This window comes from Leptodactylus fuscus, chromosome 10 (assembly GCF_031893055.1).
Source record: "Leptodactylus fuscus isolate aLepFus1 chromosome 10, aLepFus1.hap2, whole genome shotgun sequence".
Lineage (NCBI taxonomy): Eukaryota > Metazoa > Chordata > Amphibia > Anura > Leptodactylidae > Leptodactylus > Leptodactylus fuscus.
The window spans coordinates 54,369,262-54,390,188 of record NC_134274.1 but is presented as its reverse complement, the minus strand read 5'-3'; the positions used below and the strand labels follow the sequence as shown (position 1 = coordinate 54,390,188).

Genomic DNA, 20,927 nt, shown 5'->3' with positions numbered 1-20,927 from the left:
ACACGTACTGTATGATGGTAAGTACAATACGCTCAGTATGTGATATTGTAATATGGCCATAACATCAACCATCACTCAAACTTACCAATAACACGAAGAAGACAAAGAAGACGTAGGTGACAAAGTAAATGGGTCCCAAAATTCTGTTCGCATTATCAATAGCATCATAGTCAAAATCTCCTAAAATGATTCTAAACTGGGTGAATCTTTGGAAAAGAAAAAAGTAATGGCATGAATTTTAGAGGTACAGTGCTATGATACATTATTGTAAGCTTGACTTCAGTGCGCACGTTTTACAATTCGAGTGACGGAGAGACGGACTGCTGTTTCAGCGGTTACACAAGGACACCACCAGAGAAAATTTACACATGCAGAGACAAGTCCTCTGTGCAGGACACTTCTCTCTGCTGATTTTCAGTGGTTTATGATATGGAGCCTCCAATAGAGATATATACAGATATGAACCCATCCGTAGTAAAAACTAGGCCTTCACTATAGATACATAGAACACTAGGGTTTATCCAGGGGCGTAGTATAGTGGGTTCAAAGGAAATAGTTGTGACTGGTCCCTGTGCTACATAAAATATACCACTCTTCTAAGGTAGGAAGTGACACATTACAGATTTTGCATTGGAGCCCAGGGGCTTCAAGTTACTCCTTTTGGGTGTATTATTGCTATATTCATGTTTGTATATATAACATTTGTTATCTAGGTACTGTGAGATCACTAGGTGCAATATGACTATTTTTCTGTTTTTTTTAAATCTCTATGCTGTGACATCACTGCCTGCCTTAGCCATTAGATGTGACATCACTATGTTTATTGTCATGTGTTCACTATTAGACAGGGCTTTTGTTGCCGGTGAGCTTTCCTAGCCGTGCTTGTTCCTAAAAATAGCCATGAATATCAGCCAATCTAATAGGACCTCGGAATTGGTTGTACAGCAAGCAGACTTTAATGAGGTACGTGGCACCTCATTTTGATCTATGAATATACCCAATATGAGTTCTGAAATGCAACACAATGCTCAAAGGAATTATATAAATACCAATAAAAAATCTATTAACTCACATGCACTTGACAAATGTGCTGAAGTTTTCCACTTGGGTTCCAAAGAGAAGGTATCCCAACTGGGCATAGGCAAAAAACACTATGAAGAACATGATAGCAAAGCCCAATATATCTTTTGCACAACGAGCAAGAGTGGATGAAAGTTGCGTCATTGTCTTATTGAAGCTAATATATTTAAAGATCTGCAAAAATAGCAAAATGGATATAAATATCATTGTAACAGTCAAGGTTTATTAACCGTCGACAGGATAGGTGATAAGTTTGTGATTGTCATAACAACTACTTACTTTAATCCATGCAAAGAAAAGATTGACGGCATTCATGTTGTTGTATTGTGTTTGCCAAAATGCCAAAAACTCAAAGTCCGCATATATTTTTGGATTTTCCAGCAGTGATCCCATAAGTCGATTTACTTCCAAATTTCGAAAGATATGAAATGCAATGGCTACGAGAGAAAGCTTAAGAAAATGAAATGGGTTAGTTAAACATGGATATGTCATGGGTAATAACCAAATTCAGTTATGTTTTCTCAATGGCTTGGAGGGGACAGATTTCTCATGGACTGTGTGTCATGTGGCCATGTATGTACATGATTTATATGTACCCTTTTTAGGCATGCAATGTTTATGTGCATGAAGAGTGGTGAGTCCTTCTAGTAGATTTAACTTGATCGTAATATATTTTTCTTTTCTGTTTACTCAGTCTGGTCCATGTTTTCTCAAAACGATGGCCTAGATTTACTAATGATGGAAAACAACAACATGGACCTGGGTCCACAACAGGGAATCCGTGCTCGCTGGTATGTGTAGGAAGAGCCGGGTTGACAGTCCAAGTGAATAAAAACAGAAAAGCACAACGCGTTTTTGTCCACCTATAAGCCCTTTCTCATGTGCAGAGTAACAGGTCACGTCGGGCCAGGCATCTGGGTGTTGTGACCAATACAACCCCAAAAGGTGAGAGGCCAACTTTTTTAGTGGGTAGGCTCTCTATTTTTTGGGTCCCCATGCGGACCCAAACAATGGAGGAGACAAACACTATTGTGAACCGAGCGTAAGACTGTCTAGTCTAAGTTTATACCACCTCTTAGTTGGGTTACTTTGAGCTAGAATTGTCACATTTTTTCGGCACTTAAGCTACACGCTTTTCTGAGAAACCATGCCAACATGTCTAACACATCAGAAAAGTTTTAAGTCCTACTAGATGCGGCAAGTTGACTCAAGATGGTCAATATGTTCCATATTTATACTTGTGTCTAGCCTACCTGTAACCGCATTAGCAAATCTGAGCTTCTGTTCTGCCATGTGTGAGGGCATGTTTCATATATATTTCATTGAAAAAGAATCCTTACCATTATAACTACAACATCCAGAATGTTCCAGATACTTGTAAAATATTTAAATTTATGTATTCTCAATTCTAGAATCTCCTCCACCACGTAGTAAAAGATGAATACGCAGAAGATAATTTCACAGGCAATGATGAAATAGTCCCAGCCGCTGACATATCGAATGAGCTTAACTGTCCGAATCTGCCAGGATGGAATGGCACCACCAGTAGCTGGAAATTCTACCACAAGCCTGTAGAAATAGGTACAATGCTGAGTACATAATTCAATCCACAACCTTATTTCATTAAGTAAACTGATACATTGACTATTTACTATTTTTTGGCAGAAATGATATATAAGGCTCCCTTCACATTGTTGTTCAGTCCATTGTTTTAATCCATCATAGGATCAGAACAACAGACAAAAACTAATGGAATGAAAGGTGCAGATGGGTCAGATTTATGAAGATTGGTGTTTTCAACTCCAGTCTTCATATTCACTGCACTAGTGGAGAATGAGTCTCATTTATGAGGTGGCAGACACCACCTCGTAAATCACATGCACGTTCGGCCAGGCCATGCCCCTGAACTTAATTTGTAGCTGGCGTAGATTTCAGAGATAATTTACATCAATAATCTAACGTAAATGATCAGAAATCTGTCAGGGCTGGTGACCCTGCTCAAGACACATCTCCTTCCATGAAAATGGTCAAAAGCGTTAAATCTTACAACTTTTTAATGCCTTGTATGCCAGAAAAATTGTATACAAGGCATAATAAATCTTCCCCGTTCTATCTGCATCTGAAGTCATTTAATGGATTGTTTAAAAATGTAGACAAAAACTTTCTTCCATACCATCTATTTTTTTCAGCACAAGATAAACTGCTGAATACAGGTCTTTACTTTTCGGTTGAAAAATATAGGGTGGATAAAAACTTTGTTTTTTATTGTTTTTTTTTTTTGTTTGTTTACTTTAACGCATTCTCCATCTGCCATCATTTTATTAGTTTTTCAGTTCAACAATCAGACCCCCAGTGGTGTGGCACTTATCCTATGGACTTTAAGTTAGGATAGGTGATCAATTGAACATCTGGGTGCTCCCATGGATCCGGATCTCTAGGATCAGGTGTATGATGTGGCAGGCAGCAGGGCCTCCTGAGCACCACTTCTGTATCACAGGCCATATAGGATCATGTTCATCAGACACTTGACCCGATCGCAGCTCAGCCTCTTTCAAGTGTCAGGCAGGAGCTGGCAAAGGGTGTAATTCTGAGCTCTGACACTGCTTGTCTGTGCTTGTTGCTCTGGAACGGTGAGGGCTAGAGAAAAAATTCTGACTGTGCTGGAATCAGTGGAACAGAATTGGTGGAGGTGGTGAAATATCCTCTTTAAATGGAGCTGAAGGTGGTAGAGGAGGCCTGGCTAATGCCACCATATATGATATGTTTCTTACCTTAAAACGCAGAAAAGGTTGATGTTGGCGTTGTACACTGAGAAGTCAATAAAAACTACTCGAGTTCCTCTATCCAGCCACAGGTTATTTTTCAGAGTTTGCACAATCCTTAATGTGTCCATCTTTGTCAACTGAAAATCTATATAATAACCTCCTCCGCTGTAAGTTGCTATTTTACCCCAGTGGGAAGAGCCTCCTAGTTCTTTCTCTGTATAATATGTCCATCTGGTAAGAAACAAACAAGAAAACATCACAATAACCTGTCACTGTTACTAACTTATATAAGCATAAAAATAATTTTTACCTTTCTCGATCTATTTTGCTGCAGCCAGGGGTTTCTCTGCTGCAGCGGTATTTTATACAATGCGCACTTTTGCCAGAAAGGGGCAGCATGTATGGACTTAAGCATTTCTGCAATGGCTACATGCAGCCACAATCAGTTCAGTGGGTTAAAGGAGCAGTAACAAATGTTCCACTCAAAAGTAAGTGGACCATATGTGTGTGTATAACCCCTTTGGGGCCTCATTCTCACATGTGTATGTCAAACTTCTGCCTTAGTCTGCACAATATTTAGGCTGTGTATTAATGATACACCTGTAAGGTGAGATGTATTAACTTGTGGAACAGTAATAGCCAGGGTCAGACTGGGGTGTCTAGGGCCCACCAGTGGAATTGTTTCTAGGGGCCCAGCGCCAGGGCCCTGCAGATCAGCGGCGGTACCAAGACACGACGATAAAAGCTAATAACATGTCGGGAGCCATGCTGTTCACCCACTATACCATGTGCACTACCTAAATGTATTGCTACACCTTGTATGGCAAGTGAACAGCATGGCTCCTATAAATGCTACTATTACCTGTAGCTGCTCGGTCCTGGAAAAGGCTGATCTGTAGAGGTCCTGGCTGTTGTATCATCGCAGATGCAATATTGATGGCTTATCCTAAAGACAGACCGTCAATATTAGAAAGATGAATAAATCCTTTAGGGCTAGTTCACTCGGAGATACATGAACTCCGCGTGTGAACATTCCGTCGCAGATGCCAGGCATCCCGTCGTGGCATTCCGCTCTGGATTAGGCCCAAATGAATGGGCCAGAGCCTCGCGCTGCAGATGCCGAGACTGACTCAGCCGTGGAATCCATGGCAAGATAGGGCAGCTCGCTTCTTTTTTCCGCTGCTAACTAGCGGAAAAAAGAAGCGAGCGGCTCCCATTGAAGTCATTGGGAGCAATTTTTGGCAGCGGATTTTGAGGTGGATTCTGCCTCAAAATCCGCTGCCAACTTCCCCGTGTGAACAATCCCTTAAAGTGGTTGCCCAGGAATTTTTTTTTTTTTTTTACACACCTTCCTGGCGGCCACCACAGTGATCACTCCAGGTTATAGACAACCTCTTTTAAGAGGATGTCTGGGCCAAATTTTTTATGGCCACTTCACTGGTCTCCCCCAATACAGTGGTCTCTTCACTGGTTCCCAATAATGTATGGGGTACAGTGATGGGGCCAATATATTGTGTGGGAGCAGTGATGGGGTAACACTCTGTGCGGAGGGGGGATGTTAAAATGTGTGGGGCATATTAAAGGGGTTGTGCAGGGTTAATCTTTTTTATGGCCTATACTCAGAATAAGCCATAAATACCTCAAACCTCACATTGTAGAAACACAACATCTTTGGCTACTATAGAAAAAAAAAGTGTTTTACAAAATCAGCAAAGTGAATGAAATGTAATCAAATTTACCTCATCCGCACACTGCAGGAAAAAAAGATGTGGAACAGGCACAAACTCTAAAATGCGAGCGCTTCTAAAAACATGGCCGGTTACTTTCAGCTGCGCAATCGGGAGAAAGTATCGGGAAAATGCATCAAAAGTGCTATAAAAAACGCTGTGGAAAAAATACATTGGGATTTGCCGCCATTTATTCCACAGGGTTTTTGAGCTGCGTCTCGCTGTTGGGCCTCATCCTGATCATCTCAATATACTGTGTACTAGGGGCAACACGTTGGCTCAGTGGTTAGCACCGCAGCCTTGCAGCGCTGGAGTCCTGGTTTCGAGTCCTGCCAGGAACAACATCTGCAAGCAGTTTGTATGTTTTCCCTGTGTTTGCGTGGATTTCCTCCAATATTCCAAAAAGACATACCGATAGGGGAAAAAAATCTACATTGTGAGCTCTATATGGGGCTCACAATCTACGGTAAAATAAATATGTACTACACTATAAGGCTAAGGCCCCATATAGCAGCCTGCAGAAAAAAATGCTGTGGAAAAACCCCAGAGGCAACGCATCAGTTTTTCCAACAGCACTTATTACAGGAACTCTGCAGAGGTTTCCTCTGAGGACTTTCTGCCAGTGTTTCTGTAGGTATAAGTGACATGCTGCAATTTCCAAAACCACAACAGTTTTGGAAATTGCAGTGTGTCCACTGTGTGTATTTTTCTGCAATGTGTGGATGAAATTGCACACACTATATGGAACAGTTGTAGAAAAATATGGAAGGGCACTCACCCACATCAAGGCTCATCTTCATAAAAAACTTCTTTTATTAAGGTAACATGTCTTTAAAAGCAAATAGTGCAGGGAGGGAGAGCAGCATAAATAGGCAAGTAACCTACTTGTCTATTTATGCTGCTCTCCCTCCCTGCACTATTTGCTTTTAACCCTTTCCCGACATTCGCCGTAATAGTACGGCGCTGCAGGGAAGGGCTTCCCGCAAACCGCCGTACTATTACTGCGGATGCATGGTGCGCACACAGAAACTGTGTGCGCACCACGCACTGCGGGTGTCAGCCGTATGTTACGGCTGACAATGCCCCGTAACACCCGCGGTCGGAACCAGGTCCGATCGCAGGTGTTAACCCCTGATATGCCGGCGATCAACATGACCGCCGGCACCTCCGGGGTTCCGTTCTAAAATGTTGCCGATCGGCACCCCCCGCGCCGGTTTCTGGGGGTGCCGGTGTTCGTAGGGGGCAGCCCGGGGTCTGATCAGTGACCCCAGGTCTGCCCCTTCACTTACCCCGTCCTCGCACCTGGCTGATCCTGCCGTAAATGAAGCTGTCAGCCTGTGCGTCTACACAGGCTGACAGCTTCCTATACAATGCAATACACGTGTAACACGTGTATTGCAGCGTATCTCTATTGAAGCAGTGATCAGCCGATCACTGCTTCAATCCCCCATGGGGACAGAAAAAAAAAGTTGGACAAAAGTAAAAATAAAAAAGTTTAAATAAGTTTAAAATAAAATAGAAATTAATAAAGCCCCAAAAATCCCATTTTCCACATGTAAAATGTTTTATTATGTAAAATAAAGAAAAATAGAAAAAAAATTACATATTTGGTATCGCCGCGTCCGTAATAACCTGAACAATAAAATTAAAACATTATTTAACCCGAACGGCGAATGTCGTAAAAAAAAAACGTAGAAAACCGCACAAAATACTGATTATTCACCACCTTTCCCTTACAAAATGTTCAATAAAAAGTAATCAAATGGTCAGATGAAAACCAAAATGGTACCAATAAAAAGAAGAGGTCTTCCCGCAAAAAAATAAGCCCTCAACCAGCTCTGTCTAGCGAAAAATAAAAACGTTATGCCTTTCAGAAGATGGCGATGCAAAAATAATTGATTTTTTTCCCTGAATTGAATTCTATTCTGCACAAATAGCAACGCATTAAAAAATCATATAAATGAGGTATCGCCGTAATCGTACCGATCCGCAGAATAAAGGTAACATGTTACTTATGCTGTACGCTGCACGGGAAAAAAAATAAATGCTAAAAAGCAATGCCAGAATTGATGTTTCCTTTTACATCCCACCCAGAAAGAGTTAATAAAATGTAGTCAATAAGTTACAGGGCCCAAAATGGTGGCATTGAGAAGCTCATCTAATACCGCAAACACCAAGCCCTCATATGGCCACATTGCCAGAAAATAAAAATAAAAATCTACCTTGTACAATGTGAAGACAAAAACCCCAAAAGTCGCCAAATCATTAGGACATAAGTGGCTGCGACTAGAAGGAAATGTGTAAGCGGTGCGAGCGGTTTCAGGGGACACCCCATATTTAGAGCTTATGACAGATAATACAGCAGCGCTGACCCCCCCAGAATGCCCCTCTTCCCCGTCCGCATCATAGGAGCTGGTGGGAAAATAGAATGGGATTTGGTGTACCCAATTTACTCCGCACAGCTTACACATTCACTTCGGGGTTACTAATGCTCACTACATCACTTGATAAATTCTTTGAGGGGTGCGGTTTTCAAAATGGGGTCACTTTCTAGAGGTTTCCACTGTTTTGACTCCTCAAGGGCTTTGTAAATGCGACATGGTTCCTGAAACTGATCACAACCAGATCTGCCCTCTAAAAGCTCTTTGGCGCGCCTTCCCTCCTGCGTCTCGCTGTGCGTCCATATATTAGTTTACACCCACAAGTGGGGTACTATGGTAGTCGGGAGAACTTGCCTAACAAATTTTGGGTCGCGTTTTCTCCTTTAACCCCTTGTGAATGTGCAAATTCTAGGGCTAAACGAAAATATTAGTAAAATAAATTCAAATTTGAAAATTTCACCTCCATTTTGTATTAATTCCTGTTAAGCACTTATAGGGTTAAATTACTAGGTATATGTTGTTTTGGCTTATTTAAGGGGTGCAGTTTTGAAAATGGGGTGATTTATGGGGGGGTTTAATACAAGGGTCTTTCAAAACGCCTTCATAACTGGATTTGTCCCTTAAAAAATGGGTTTTGGAAATTTCTTGAAAATTTTGAATATTGTTGTTTCACTTGTAAATCTTATAATGTCCGTAAAAATTAAAAGGGCTCCTAAAGTTTGATGCCGACATAAAGCAGAGATCTGGGACATGAGATTTATGATATAATTTTGGCGGTCTGACTATCTGTATGTAACAAAATACTGGGGAAAAGGAAAAAGGAATTGATTATACTCAGCCTATATGCTCTCCTGGTGCCTGTAGTTCCACATATGCCTCCTTGGAGGGTCACGCCCGGATGAAAAAACTCTCTCGGTGCAGAGTTTCAGAGATAAATCAAACGGAAAAAACATCCAGCGAAGCAGTGGAGTATGTTGAATAAAAACTACTCCTTTTATTATAACAGCCTTAAAAGTCAGCACTACACATAAAATAGGAAAAAGGGGGAGGGGGGCGTCAGACTGACGCGTTTCGGATGCTAATCCTTCTTCGAAGTTGAAGCTGTTATAATAAAGGAGTAGTTTTTATTCAACATACTCCACTGCTTCGCTGGATGTTTTTTCCGTTTGATTTATATCTGTATGTAATGCACATCATTTCAAACTTTATAAAATGCATATTTTTCAAAATTTCCACCAAATTTCCAATTTTTTCATAATTAAACACAAAACATATCAACCAAAATTTACCACTAACATGAAGTATAATGTGTTACGAAAAAACAATCTTAAAATCACTTTGGTAAGTTAAAGCGTTCCAAAGTTATTGCCACAGAAAGTGACACATGTCAGTTTTGAAAAATCGAGCTTGGTCAGGAAGTCAAAAAGTGCCATCGGCGGGAAGGGGTTAAAGACATGTTACCTTAATAAAAGAAGTTTTTTTATGAAGATGAGCCTTGATGTGGGTGAGTGTCCTTCCATATTTTTCTACAACTGTTCCATTTCTATATTGCTTTTTCTGGTTGTTGAGCACCCCCACGGCTCTTGATATATAAGGTATAGTCCTCACATCTACCTCCAGTTCATTTGGATTTTCACTTGTATATTCAGCAGTGCCATCCTATATCTCCGTTCTTTGGTTTTGCACACACTATATACCTACACACTCAGGCCTGGTTCCCATCTGCGTTCGGTAATCCATTTGGGGAGTCCGCATGGGGACCCCCCGAACAGACTACTGAACACATTAGCAAGCGGTGTGCAGTGAAAGCACATGGACCCCATAGATTATAATGGAGTCCGTGTGCTTTCCTTGCGGTGTCCACACGGAACATGCGGACAGAAAAGTACTTCATGATCTACTTTCCTGTCCGCATGTTCCATACAGAGACCGCTCGGAAAGCACACGGACTCCATTATAGTCTATGGGGTCCATGTGCTTTCACTTCACACCGCTTGCTAATGCTTTCGTAGTTCATTCGGGGGGGGCATGCGGACTCCGCGAACGGATTACCAAACGCAGATGTGAACCAGGCCTTATACATATACCATATATACATTATTATAGCATATATACACACATACATTTATATACATTCATCTATATATATACTTCTACTAGCTGGTACCCGCGACTTCGTCTGCGGTGATTGTAGAAGTGGGTACGTAGGCGCCGGTAAGGTTTTCGTACTGTGTATAAGGTATGGGATATGAAATGTAACTTTGTATCTTGTTTTTGCTGTAATTCTGAGAATACATGAGACTTTTGTGTTGAAGTTAATTTGTATTTCAGCTGCTATACGGTGTTCTGCGAAACTGTACATAGTGTCTTTGGGACAGAGGTATTTCAAGTGAATATACTTCGATATATGACATTGTATGATTTATTTTCCGCCAGTACATGTACGTTTTGGGCACAGGATACTCTTGAGCAAGCAACATAAAGTCTGTCCCTGTGCATGACAGTTTAGTAACTCCATGCGCCTCTTATTAATAGCAATTAACCTCATCATGTCCCTCACATTAACCCTTGTGTAAGAGTTACTGATATGTGAGTACTTGGAGGTAATAATTAAGTATCTTCATTATTGAGGTTTTTTATTAGTACCTCCATATGTCTCACATATTAGTAACCTTTATATGAGGCACACAGGGGTTAATATGAGGGACATGATGGGGTTTATTCATATTAATGTGAGGCACACAGGGGTTAATATGAGGGACATGATGGGGTTTATTTCTATTAATGTGAGGCACATGGAGTTACTAAGACTAAACTAATAACCCCAAATGCCTGACATTAATGAGAACAGTAATCCTATGTACCTGTGTGTTTTTCAGTTTCACTTTGCTAGCAGCTTCCTCTCCTCCTCGGGCAATTTTTGCAGGATGCAGACCACTATAGCAGGCACAGTCCTGAGCGATTAAGCTCCACCCCCTGGGTTTCCTGCACCCCTCTCAAAGGGGAGTGTCCTTATGCCTCAGCTCTAGCAGAGCACTGAAGGGACCTCAGACTTCATTTAACTCTTGCAGGTCCTGTGCTGCTGGTGTGCCAGTGAAATATGGCAGGAGTGCCACTCTTGGCACGTGTGCCAGGGGTTGCAGACCTCTGCTGTAGAGGGTAATATGAATTTTGTGGCTTGCTATGGTCCAAAGTGTGTGAGATTGCAGAGATAGTGATGTGAGTTTGGTTTTTGTGGGGGTCCTGGGAAAAACGTATGTGCGCTATTATGACGAAAAGTAGCCTATTGCGCAGTCGAGTGTAGTAACTATGTTTGTGGAAAATTTCTGCCAAATCGGTGGAGCGGGTTTTGCGTGATTGAGGAACAAACATCCAAACACACAAACCCACAAACATCCAAACTCACAAACTCCCTTTATAATATTAATAGGATGAATGTATGAATACTATATATACTCACATATATACATACTCACCCATACACATTATAGTATACTGTATATACATACCTGTATACAAACATACAGTAGTCACACAATATACAAGACACAAACTTTAAACAAATGTACACATATATACATATTAAATAGACAGATTTTACCAAAATAATATACTCACGTTTTACAGAAGTGACCCATCACAGCAGACTGCTTCCAGTCTTCCCCACACGCTCCGATGTGAGAGACGACTCACTAGGAGGAGGGGGAGGGGGAGGAAGTCCAGGAGGGGGAAGAAGTCCGGGCAGCACAGCAGGTCCTCACAGGAAAGCACCCATAGCTGCAGCAGGTCACTGAGAGGATTACGAGCAGCCATTACAGCTGATGATGAAGCTGCACACGTGTCTTCCGATATATACTTTCCCTATATATCTGGAGGACACTATGTGCAGCTTCAGCATCAGCTAATGGGGGCCCCTGTGTGCTGAAACAAATGCGGATGCATTGGTCAGCTGCTCGATTGGGGGCCCCCTGACCAATGTATCTGCATTAGTACAATGAGAACTTAACAGTCGGGGCTTGGGGCCCACTGGGGAATTCACCGGTTCCCCAGCAGGCAGTCCGACCCTGGTAATGGCTACTACAGTATAAACCTCAATGTGCAAGTAGTCTATCCCAGGTAGTACTTACGCCGTCCCATTCATTAACCCAAATGGGTTTTTGTCCTCTTCGTCCTCAGAATACGTATCATAGCAGCCATAGATATCTTCTCTGAAGTCCTTATGTACAACACATGAATTGTTTTCTACCTTCAGCTGTCTCATTCGGGGGACTCCAAGCAGCAGGTTCTCATAGTATATAAATGAGTTTTCACTGTTGTCTAGGGAAGCGTTATTGTACCAGTTTGTCCAATAAAGGCCATTGAGTAATGGTCCCTGTGTGTACTAGTAGATAAAAGTAAGGACACAATGTTAGTGTAGGGATTATCAGACATAGACTATACATTTTATTGGGTGTTATCCCATTATTTCTGTTTACTTGGCACAACAGCTATTCTATTAATACACTGAAGATATTGGGGGTCATTTATCAATTGCTCTATTTTTCAGAGACTCTTTTTGGCATGAGATTTTTTCTCGCCTAATTTTATTTCTATTATTAATTTTACCTAACTTGTGATTCCAATGTATTCAGATATGCTGGTTTTATATACTGGAGGGCAGTTGTACCCCCCCCCCCCCCCCCCATTTTTTTTATATTATATAAAACATCTTCTTGATAAACAGACATTTCATAAATGCATTATGTATTATGCTAGGAGTCCTGGGAAAAGAGAACTTATTTGCATATTCCTTTCCCAGACTCCATGCAACGTAAGGTGGCCTGCAAAGGAAACCTCCCTCCCTAAAGAAACACAGGAGCACTTCTGACCCACGTTGATGACCTCTCTTCCAGCCAAACCAGTACCTTGCTTCACACTGATGAGGGGCAATAACCCTAAATCAGCTTTCTGCAGATGGATTTCTCTTCCTTTGTGGCTTGTCTTTATTTCTTTGACAATGTCTCTAAGTGTCATAGAAAACCAGGCATTGAACTATAAACATCTACCGTCCAAAAGATGGCTCTAGGGTGTTTTTTTTTTCCTTTTTCCACCAAGGAGAACTTATTCTTGTTAAATGTTACTCCAGATAAGCCACGTCCACTTTCCCCAACAAAGAAACATTATAAACCTTGCATAAAATCATTTGAAAAACATGGTAAGTTAAGTAAAGTAAAAAAAAAAAAAGGGGGGGGGGGGCAAATTTGAAGAAGATGGTTGCAAGAAGGTTGACAAATGCTCTGTGTCTCTGCTGGTTATTAGCAGGGCACCATCTTCTTACACCTACTGTATACTAACATATTCTGCCTTAATTTTTGCATTTATATTTACTCTTTAGCATTCACTCCTGATTTTAGCTAGAAAATGATTTAATTTTGCAACATTTGTGGCTTATATTACCTATTGCTCAATAATCATTTACAATACAGGTGTGAATTATAAAAATACATAAAAGTTACAATATAGTTACTTGGCATAAGGTTACATATATGAACTCAGTCATATTACATGAATGCACTTAATGGTTGGTGTAAAGTCACTACATGAAACATTGTATAATTATTGTCTAAACTTAGGATCACAAATAAAATTATTGTAATGTAAGAGGGTCATTCCTTAAACGTGCATTACAAATTGTGTAACATCTGCAATGACAAAATTGTAAATGGAAGGTATTGGCATTTTAGAGGAGAATTAGGCTGGATTTTAACTTGTAGTCTGGTTACACACACATCAGACCAATGGTCTGTATAAATGGACAAGCCATCAGATCGAAAAAAAAAAAATTTTTTATAAAATCTTTATTTATAACACAAAATAAACACACGAAAATTCAAGGTGAAACAGCACAAAACAAAAAACCGGACGGGCCCAAAGGAACACAATAGGGCCAGATACTTAATAATACAGGGCGAACAGCACAAAAACAGGGCATCTCAAATACAAACAAGCAGAGAGAAACCCCAGTGCTGCCCTACAAACGTAAGAATACAGGGAGGCAAGGGGAAGAAAGGGGGAATCAGATCGAAATTTGTCACAATAAAGCAAAACATTTTTGCACGTCTATCATCATTATAGGTGGTTTCATTGTTTTTCAGATAAGCTATAGTGCTTGTATAACCATAGTATGGACTGGTGGGTGGGTAACTGGTGGCTAGGAGGCAGCAAATGGCCTTTGGGTGCTCAACCTGTGGCCTCTGACTCCCACCTCAATCCATGAACTCCTGTTCAGTATGTACACAGCTCCATGCTTGCTTGCTAATGTCTTGTACTATTCTTTGTGGCATGGATGTTGGCTATATGGGAGTCCAACTATAGTCACTGCTAGTCCTTATAAAGACAAAGTACATCTGTCTCTACATGTGAATGTTCGCCATGGACTTTAGGGGATACCTGGTACAAACTTTGCCTAATAGCGTCATATAGACTTGACAAATAATTGTACTTACCCCATGAATGTAACACTCTGGAGATTATGAAAATACATTGGCAATAATGGGAAAAAACTGTACTCACCGACCAAAAATCATTCATGCTGCTAATACTCTGGAATGTAACACCGCTATCAGATGGCGTGGTCAGGAAAAGATTAGACATGACGTTGGTGTAATAATAGGAGTTAGAGCTTGTCATCCCATACGTCACTAAAAAAACAGTACATTGTAAAGATGATATAGTTTCAGATATAAGCACCGCATATAATGTATTGCTGCTATTCCTTCTGAGTCAATTCCCTTTGTTTTGTTTATATTTTCCCTAGGAGATGACAACTCGGTCGATGATGATGATGATTTTCTTAAGACCAACCTCTTCAGCAATCTTCTAATACAGGGGAAAAGATTCTAAACAAGACTCTCATATGTAAGCATTTCTACTAGCTGGGTATTATATATAACAGAGGTGCCAAATAAACCTAAGGCAGTGTGTGCAGGACTAGCACAGCCAGAGCTCCGCTTCCATACAATGATATTTATAGAGCAGGTCCTTTCAAATATTGGAATGAAACCGAGCATTGCAAAAGCCTCTGCCGAACACTCGGTTCCATCAGTAAATAAGCATTTCACTCCTTTTTCTTTTTTTTTTTTTCTTTTTTATTTTATTTTATTTTTTTTTTTTTAAATGTAGATTGTGAGCCCCACATAGAGCTCACGATGTACATTTTTCCCTATCAGTATGTCTTTATGGGATGGAAATCCATGCAAACACAGGGAGAACATACACTCCTTTTTCAAGTCGGTAAAGTTTTAGCTATTATTTAACAATATCTAGCAAAAGTAGGAGGCGTGTAGAATGTGCATTAGGACAGATTCACATGCAGCATTTTGCTAAGGTTTTGGGGCTTTTTTTGTGTTTATTTTTGTCCTTGCTATACATTGTGATGGTATTGCTTAGTTGTTTAAACAAATAAGACGTCCGTGGTGTAAAAGAGGATCGTGCTTTAATGCCAGATTATGCTTTTCAGCCTCTATCAGACCGACCAATTTAACCATAAAGTGACAGGAACAAATGCTTGTTTCAGGCATTCATTTCCCACCATTAAAACCACGCTTAGGCCCGGTTCACAACTGTGTTCTGTTTTTTGTTTGGGGACCCCCTGAATGGAAACCTTTACTCATTAAAAAGCGGTTACCTAAGGAAACCTTACAGACCCCATAGACTATAATGGTGTCCGTGTGGTTTCCGCACAAAACATACAGAGAGAAAAGTGCTGGTTGCTGGATTTTTCTCTCCGCATGTTTCGTTTGGAAACCGAGCGGAAACCACGCGGACCTTATTATAGTCTAAGGCGTTCGCGGGTTCCCTTAGGTAACCGCTTTTTAATGTGTGTAGGTTTCCGTTCAGAGGGACATCCCCAAGTGGACTCTCCAAACGGAAACCCGAATGTAGATGTGAACTAGGCCATAGATCTATAGGAAGCTACCTTCCAAAATGGGGCAATGAAACATGTTCATCTTTTCCACCAATGAAGTTTTATTTTATTTATTCCTTACCAAGAATTCTTAGCAGGGCAAATCAAATCAAATAGGCTTTATTGGCACCTCCGAATGGATATTTGGCATTGCCAAAGCTAGTAAAGTGTGTGTGTGTGTGGGGGGGAGTTGGAGTCGAGGGGGAGAGTATGGGGGGGGGTGGGCGGTGGCTGATGTGGGGTATAACAGTCCATGGAGTCTCATCTTCCTCTTAGTTGGTGACCGCTATATGGGGAGGTGGGGTGGGGCGGGTGGTTTTTGGTATAAGTCCGTAGAGTCTCATCGCCCACTTAGTTGGTGACCGCTATATGGGGAGGTGGGGTGGGGTGGGTGGTTTGGGGCATGCATTGTCTACTAAGCCCCTGTATAATCTCTCCCTAATGAGACATAATATCCCTTCTAACTCTTAAACAATATACAAGAAACTATACAGGTGCTTGCTTTGCATTATATTTTCAGGAAAAATTGTCCCCTTCCCAATTTGGCTCCCTCTGTCTGTTCACTGGTCTCCCCGTTCCCTTCAGATGCTCTCTTCTCTAGACAGAAGATCTGTACTCCAGTCAAGTCTACAGAAAGGGGAGGTGGAGGAGGAGGATGCTCGAGAGATGGTAGCCTCTTGAGTTTTCTCCACAGTAGGGAATGAGTAGAGGTAAGCAATTAAGTTTGGAAGGGGACAATTTTCCTTAATAAAATATATAGTAATTTTTCTTATTTCAACACGTAGTATCAATTTATGATAATAAGTTGAAGGATTAGTAACACTTCAAGTGGAGTTCAATCAACACCTATAGAATGTGATGGCCAGCTTTACTGTTATTTAGTGCTGAGGACTGATAGCCATTTTCCCTTTGTGAAATGCAGGGGAATAAATATACTAGATACAGTATCAACTTTGCAGCTTGTAATACAGAAAAGGTAAAATTCTATCCTTGATCTGCCATTGGAGTGCGTGTTACTGACATGGTGTGTTTGCTTCTACACACAGGTTTACACGGGTCAATACATGGATCTGCGTGTACATTAATATCTAGGTATGTAGTTTTGTATTACAGGTCTGAATGTATGTATGTGCATGCGTACACGTGTACATTAATATGTGATGGGTTCATTGTTTAAACATAAGCATGAAGCTAAAACTGAACATGGACAGTGCAAAGAGATCCTTTTCAATATGCCAGAACAAAGGGCTATAATAATAGGTAATAATTTTCCCACTGGTATGTTTCCACTCCAGTGAACGGACCCTTTGTGGCACTGTTTGGGGGGTATTTTGGACATGACATGGCTGCCGTGTTTCTAAAGAAGTATATACCTAGATGCGATTACAATTGGACACCAGAGGTTTATCTTCACTAGGTTTCCTTTTTAAACAGTGGATAAGGTAACTGTTAGGAAATCATTCTTAACCTAGAAACAATGGTCCATGCAAAAGCTGAGAAAGGAATTTTACAAAGTCAGGTAATAAATCAGAATGTTCAGTAAAGTACCCGGGGAGTAAAGAGCTCATAACATTCTGTACTACAAAACTCTTCTACCATGTTAGTGTTGGGGTGGGGGAAAGCAGTTTGTCTGTAAATATTATGCAGACCAAAAGCTGACTAACATGACACATATGCTCTACTATATAGTAAATATTACCAATTACCATAATAAGTTCTAGCATTTCCTGCGACTTCATCTGCGGCGCCCCATCCCCGCGACCCATTGGCGCACTGCCGCTTGGCAACAGTCCCTGGACCCCAATCACCCGATGCCCCCTCCCAACGCCCCTCACTTACCCACCCCGACCCGTGACCCCCTACTCCTCACCCCAAACTCTCGTCCCTTGGGCCCCCCCTTATCCTGTGCGCCGCCTCTTTTCACGCAGCCCCCGCATTCATCCCACCCATACCCCTCCTCCCCAAACTCCCTTGCCGTGTGGCCCTCCATCCTGTTTGCCCCTGCCACTGTCCCCCCCCCCAAACCCCTCCACAAACTCCCGTCCCACGGCATAGGTAGTAGAGCTGAAACAGCCAGCGTTGTCACGAAATGTTTGGCACATGAGACTGTGTGCGACTGTACACCGAGGCAAACTCCATAGGTCGCATCTGCCAGCAGCTGCTGTGGCACAGCAGGCTGACCCGCCATTGCCGACAGCGGTGCAGGTGACTCCTCCCTGGTAGAGACGGAAGCGATCAGTTCCCCAGCGTGTGCACACAGCCGGCACAGCGGAGGGACTTCTCGCGCACCCCGGACGCTCCAGAGGTTGAATTGGACGCCATGGTTGCCAGAGTGTACAGCGTCCTCAGCGCCACCCACACAATGCCGTGGGCCTATCGGGAAGCAGCTGAAGAACAGTGGATGAAGTCTTCTCTGCTCCGCTACCCTAGCAGTACGGCGAATTCGGGGCTAGCAGTCGCAATGTGTGGCCATTTACCAGTATAATATGTAGCCTATGTTTCATTCCAGGTTCCAAGGTATGCATGTGCCAAATGTCAGCCGAATCCCTGCAGCCGTTTTTGCGTGATTGAGGAGCAAACATCCAAACACACAAACTTTCACATTTATAATATTGGTAGGATTAGTAGGATATAATATTAGTAGGATAGTGGACCTGGATATAATGGATCTCCGCTCCACCCACATTCGCACAATGTGGCGAGAAAGGCATGGCTTGTGGCACACGTTTGGTGCAAGAAAGGGACTTGCTCCAGAATAGCAACTCTCTATGCTAGACAACTGGTGTAGAGGGATTGTTGAATCCCCCCCCAAAAAATATATACTTTTGACTTGCCCATATATTATGCACTCATTGACAAAACAAAAAACGCACCAAGAAGTTGTTGGAATTAAATGTTATATGTGTGAATGTAATGATCATAAATGTAAGTGATCACTGTATTAGAGTGAATTTATAAGTGTCTTGGGGAAAACTATACCGTTGAAAGAAAGCTTTAGTACCCAGTAGGGTTGCCTCTATCTTGGATACTAGATGAAACAAGATTAGGCATGGAGGCTTACAGGTTCCGTATGGAATCTTAAAGCATATTTGCCCACATAGGTTGCAGCTGACGTGTAGATCCTACACGTAGGTTGCTGAAGCTCGCTTTCCATAAATGCTCAATTGGTGATAAAACTAGTGACTGAACAGACCAAGGAAGTCTGGTGGAGACATTTGTGGCAAACTCTTGTTGTGTGTGGGAACGCATTATCCTGCTAAAAAAGACCGGTAAGGAATCCCTGCTATGAAAGTCAACACATTAGTGTCTCTTGTATCACTACAAGAGGGTGACCGACTATCATTTGCCAGTGTTTACCAGATGAAAAGCAGGATTGAAGCACTCAATATGAGGCCTTCTTATTCAAACCTGACCTTGCTGGATCCAATACATAAAATAGATTTGTCATTAAAGGGGTTCTCCAGGGAAAAATGGACAACCCTTTTAAAGTATAAATAAGCTGGGGGCAATGAAAAAAAAAGAAAGCGTACTCTCCTTTCTCCGTTGCTCCGGTGTCCTCCCATACCTCACATATCATCTGCTCTGTCGGCATCTTCCGGTGTTATTCTAAAGCCTCTGATTAGCTTCAGCAGTCACGTGACCGCCAAGGCCAGTCAGTGGCTTTAGCACAACACTGGGAAAGCAGACAAACCTGGACACATGGGATGACACTGGGAGCAACGAGGACAGGTGAGTATGCTTTTTTTTTTTTTTCTTTTCACCATTACCAGGTGATTTAAACTTTAAAAGTTTTTCCTAGACAACCCCCTTAAAGATGATAGAGTTCCAGTCAACAGCAGTGCAGGTTTCTTATTTATGACACCACGTTGAACGGAGGCGACGGTGGCTGGCTGTCAATGGCAGGACATGTATTGGTCATATTGACACCAAATCTCCTTCTGAAAGTAACCTGTACATGGTCCAGGCAGAGGCAGGTGTGTGCAATGAAGGTGCTATATATCTGAATGGTTGACAAGGAAACTTTTGGAACTGCTTGTGTTTGTTAGCGGATCAAAAATTCTTTCTAATATTTGTCTGTCTAGGTCTTCGATAACCTGTTTTCCGTGATGCATGCCCTCACATAGCCACCTCCTAACAACTAGATCTCAATGACCAGGATAGCGAGCTATTGGTCAAAACACCATCCTGTTTCTCTCACCAAGAGTACACTACTCAAAAGTAGCCTCTGAAAACTTTTAGGATAAGATCAACTCTTAAGAAGCTTGTGGGGCAACACGGTGGCTCAGTGGTTAGCACGGCAGTCTTTCAGCACTGGAGTCCTGGGTTCGAATCCTGCCAGGAACAACATCTGCAAGGAGTTTGTATGTTCTCCCCATGTTTGCATGGATTTCCTTCCATTCTACAAAGACATACTGATAGGACACACAAAAAATGTACATTGTGATCCCTATATGGAGCTCACAATCTACATTTAAAAAAAACTAAAAAACACTTAAGCTTGTAACTTTGACTAAATTACATAATACCATACAGGTTTTTACTGCTTTGCTTTTTATGAGCTTTTTTTTGTTTTTTAAGTTGCTTTCATTGCCATGGCATATTCTTTACAGAAAAACATAACATGGCCGTCAGGATAACACATATTTATCACAAGCCTTTTTGCAGCTTACAAAGCACTCAAAATAAAAACCTTTATATTTCTGGCCACACTTACAGAGACAAATGTCCACCAAGAAGACAATATAGACCAGCAATTCCCTCAGTGTGGTTTTTACAAACAGCTCTCTGTTTTCTGCTGTGTCTTCGGTTAAGGTTGTTCCCCAAAGCCCTATCAAAAATGAAAAGAATTAATAAAACATGTTTGACATTCATTTTCAAGGTATAAATTGTTAAAATATTCCAAATTATAAATGTGATTTTTATGAGCAGGAGGTTTGAGCTCACTGAAGCAATATATTATCTATGGGTATATTTTAGTGCAAATTGTCTGACCGTAAGAAATACTTTTCTTTTGAATTCTCATTCTTTT

The 20,927-nt window shown here is 41.5% G+C and overlaps 1 protein-coding gene across 1 annotated transcript in view; it reads right to left on the bottom strand.

Annotated features, from left to right (window-relative positions):
- PKD2L1 (polycystin 2 like 1, transient receptor potential cation channel) overlaps positions 1 to 20,927 on the bottom strand; it is a 50,790-nt gene that overhangs the window by 12,395 nt on the left and 17,468 nt on the right. Inside the window, exons 2-9 of the mRNA XM_075258179.1 lie at positions 20,613 to 20,726; positions 14,506 to 14,633; positions 12,081 to 12,334; positions 3,852 to 4,076; positions 2,421 to 2,649; positions 1,360 to 1,530; positions 1,073 to 1,254; positions 86 to 206 (exon numbers count right to left, since the gene is read on the bottom strand). Of these exons, the coding sequence (XP_075114280.1) occupies positions 86 to 206; positions 1,073 to 1,254; positions 1,360 to 1,530; positions 2,421 to 2,649; positions 3,852 to 4,076; positions 12,081 to 12,334; positions 14,506 to 14,633; positions 20,613 to 20,726 (1,424 nt within the window). The remainder of the gene's footprint in view (positions 1 to 85; positions 207 to 1,072; positions 1,255 to 1,359; positions 1,531 to 2,420; positions 2,650 to 3,851; positions 4,077 to 12,080; positions 12,335 to 14,505; positions 14,634 to 20,612; positions 20,727 to 20,927) is intronic.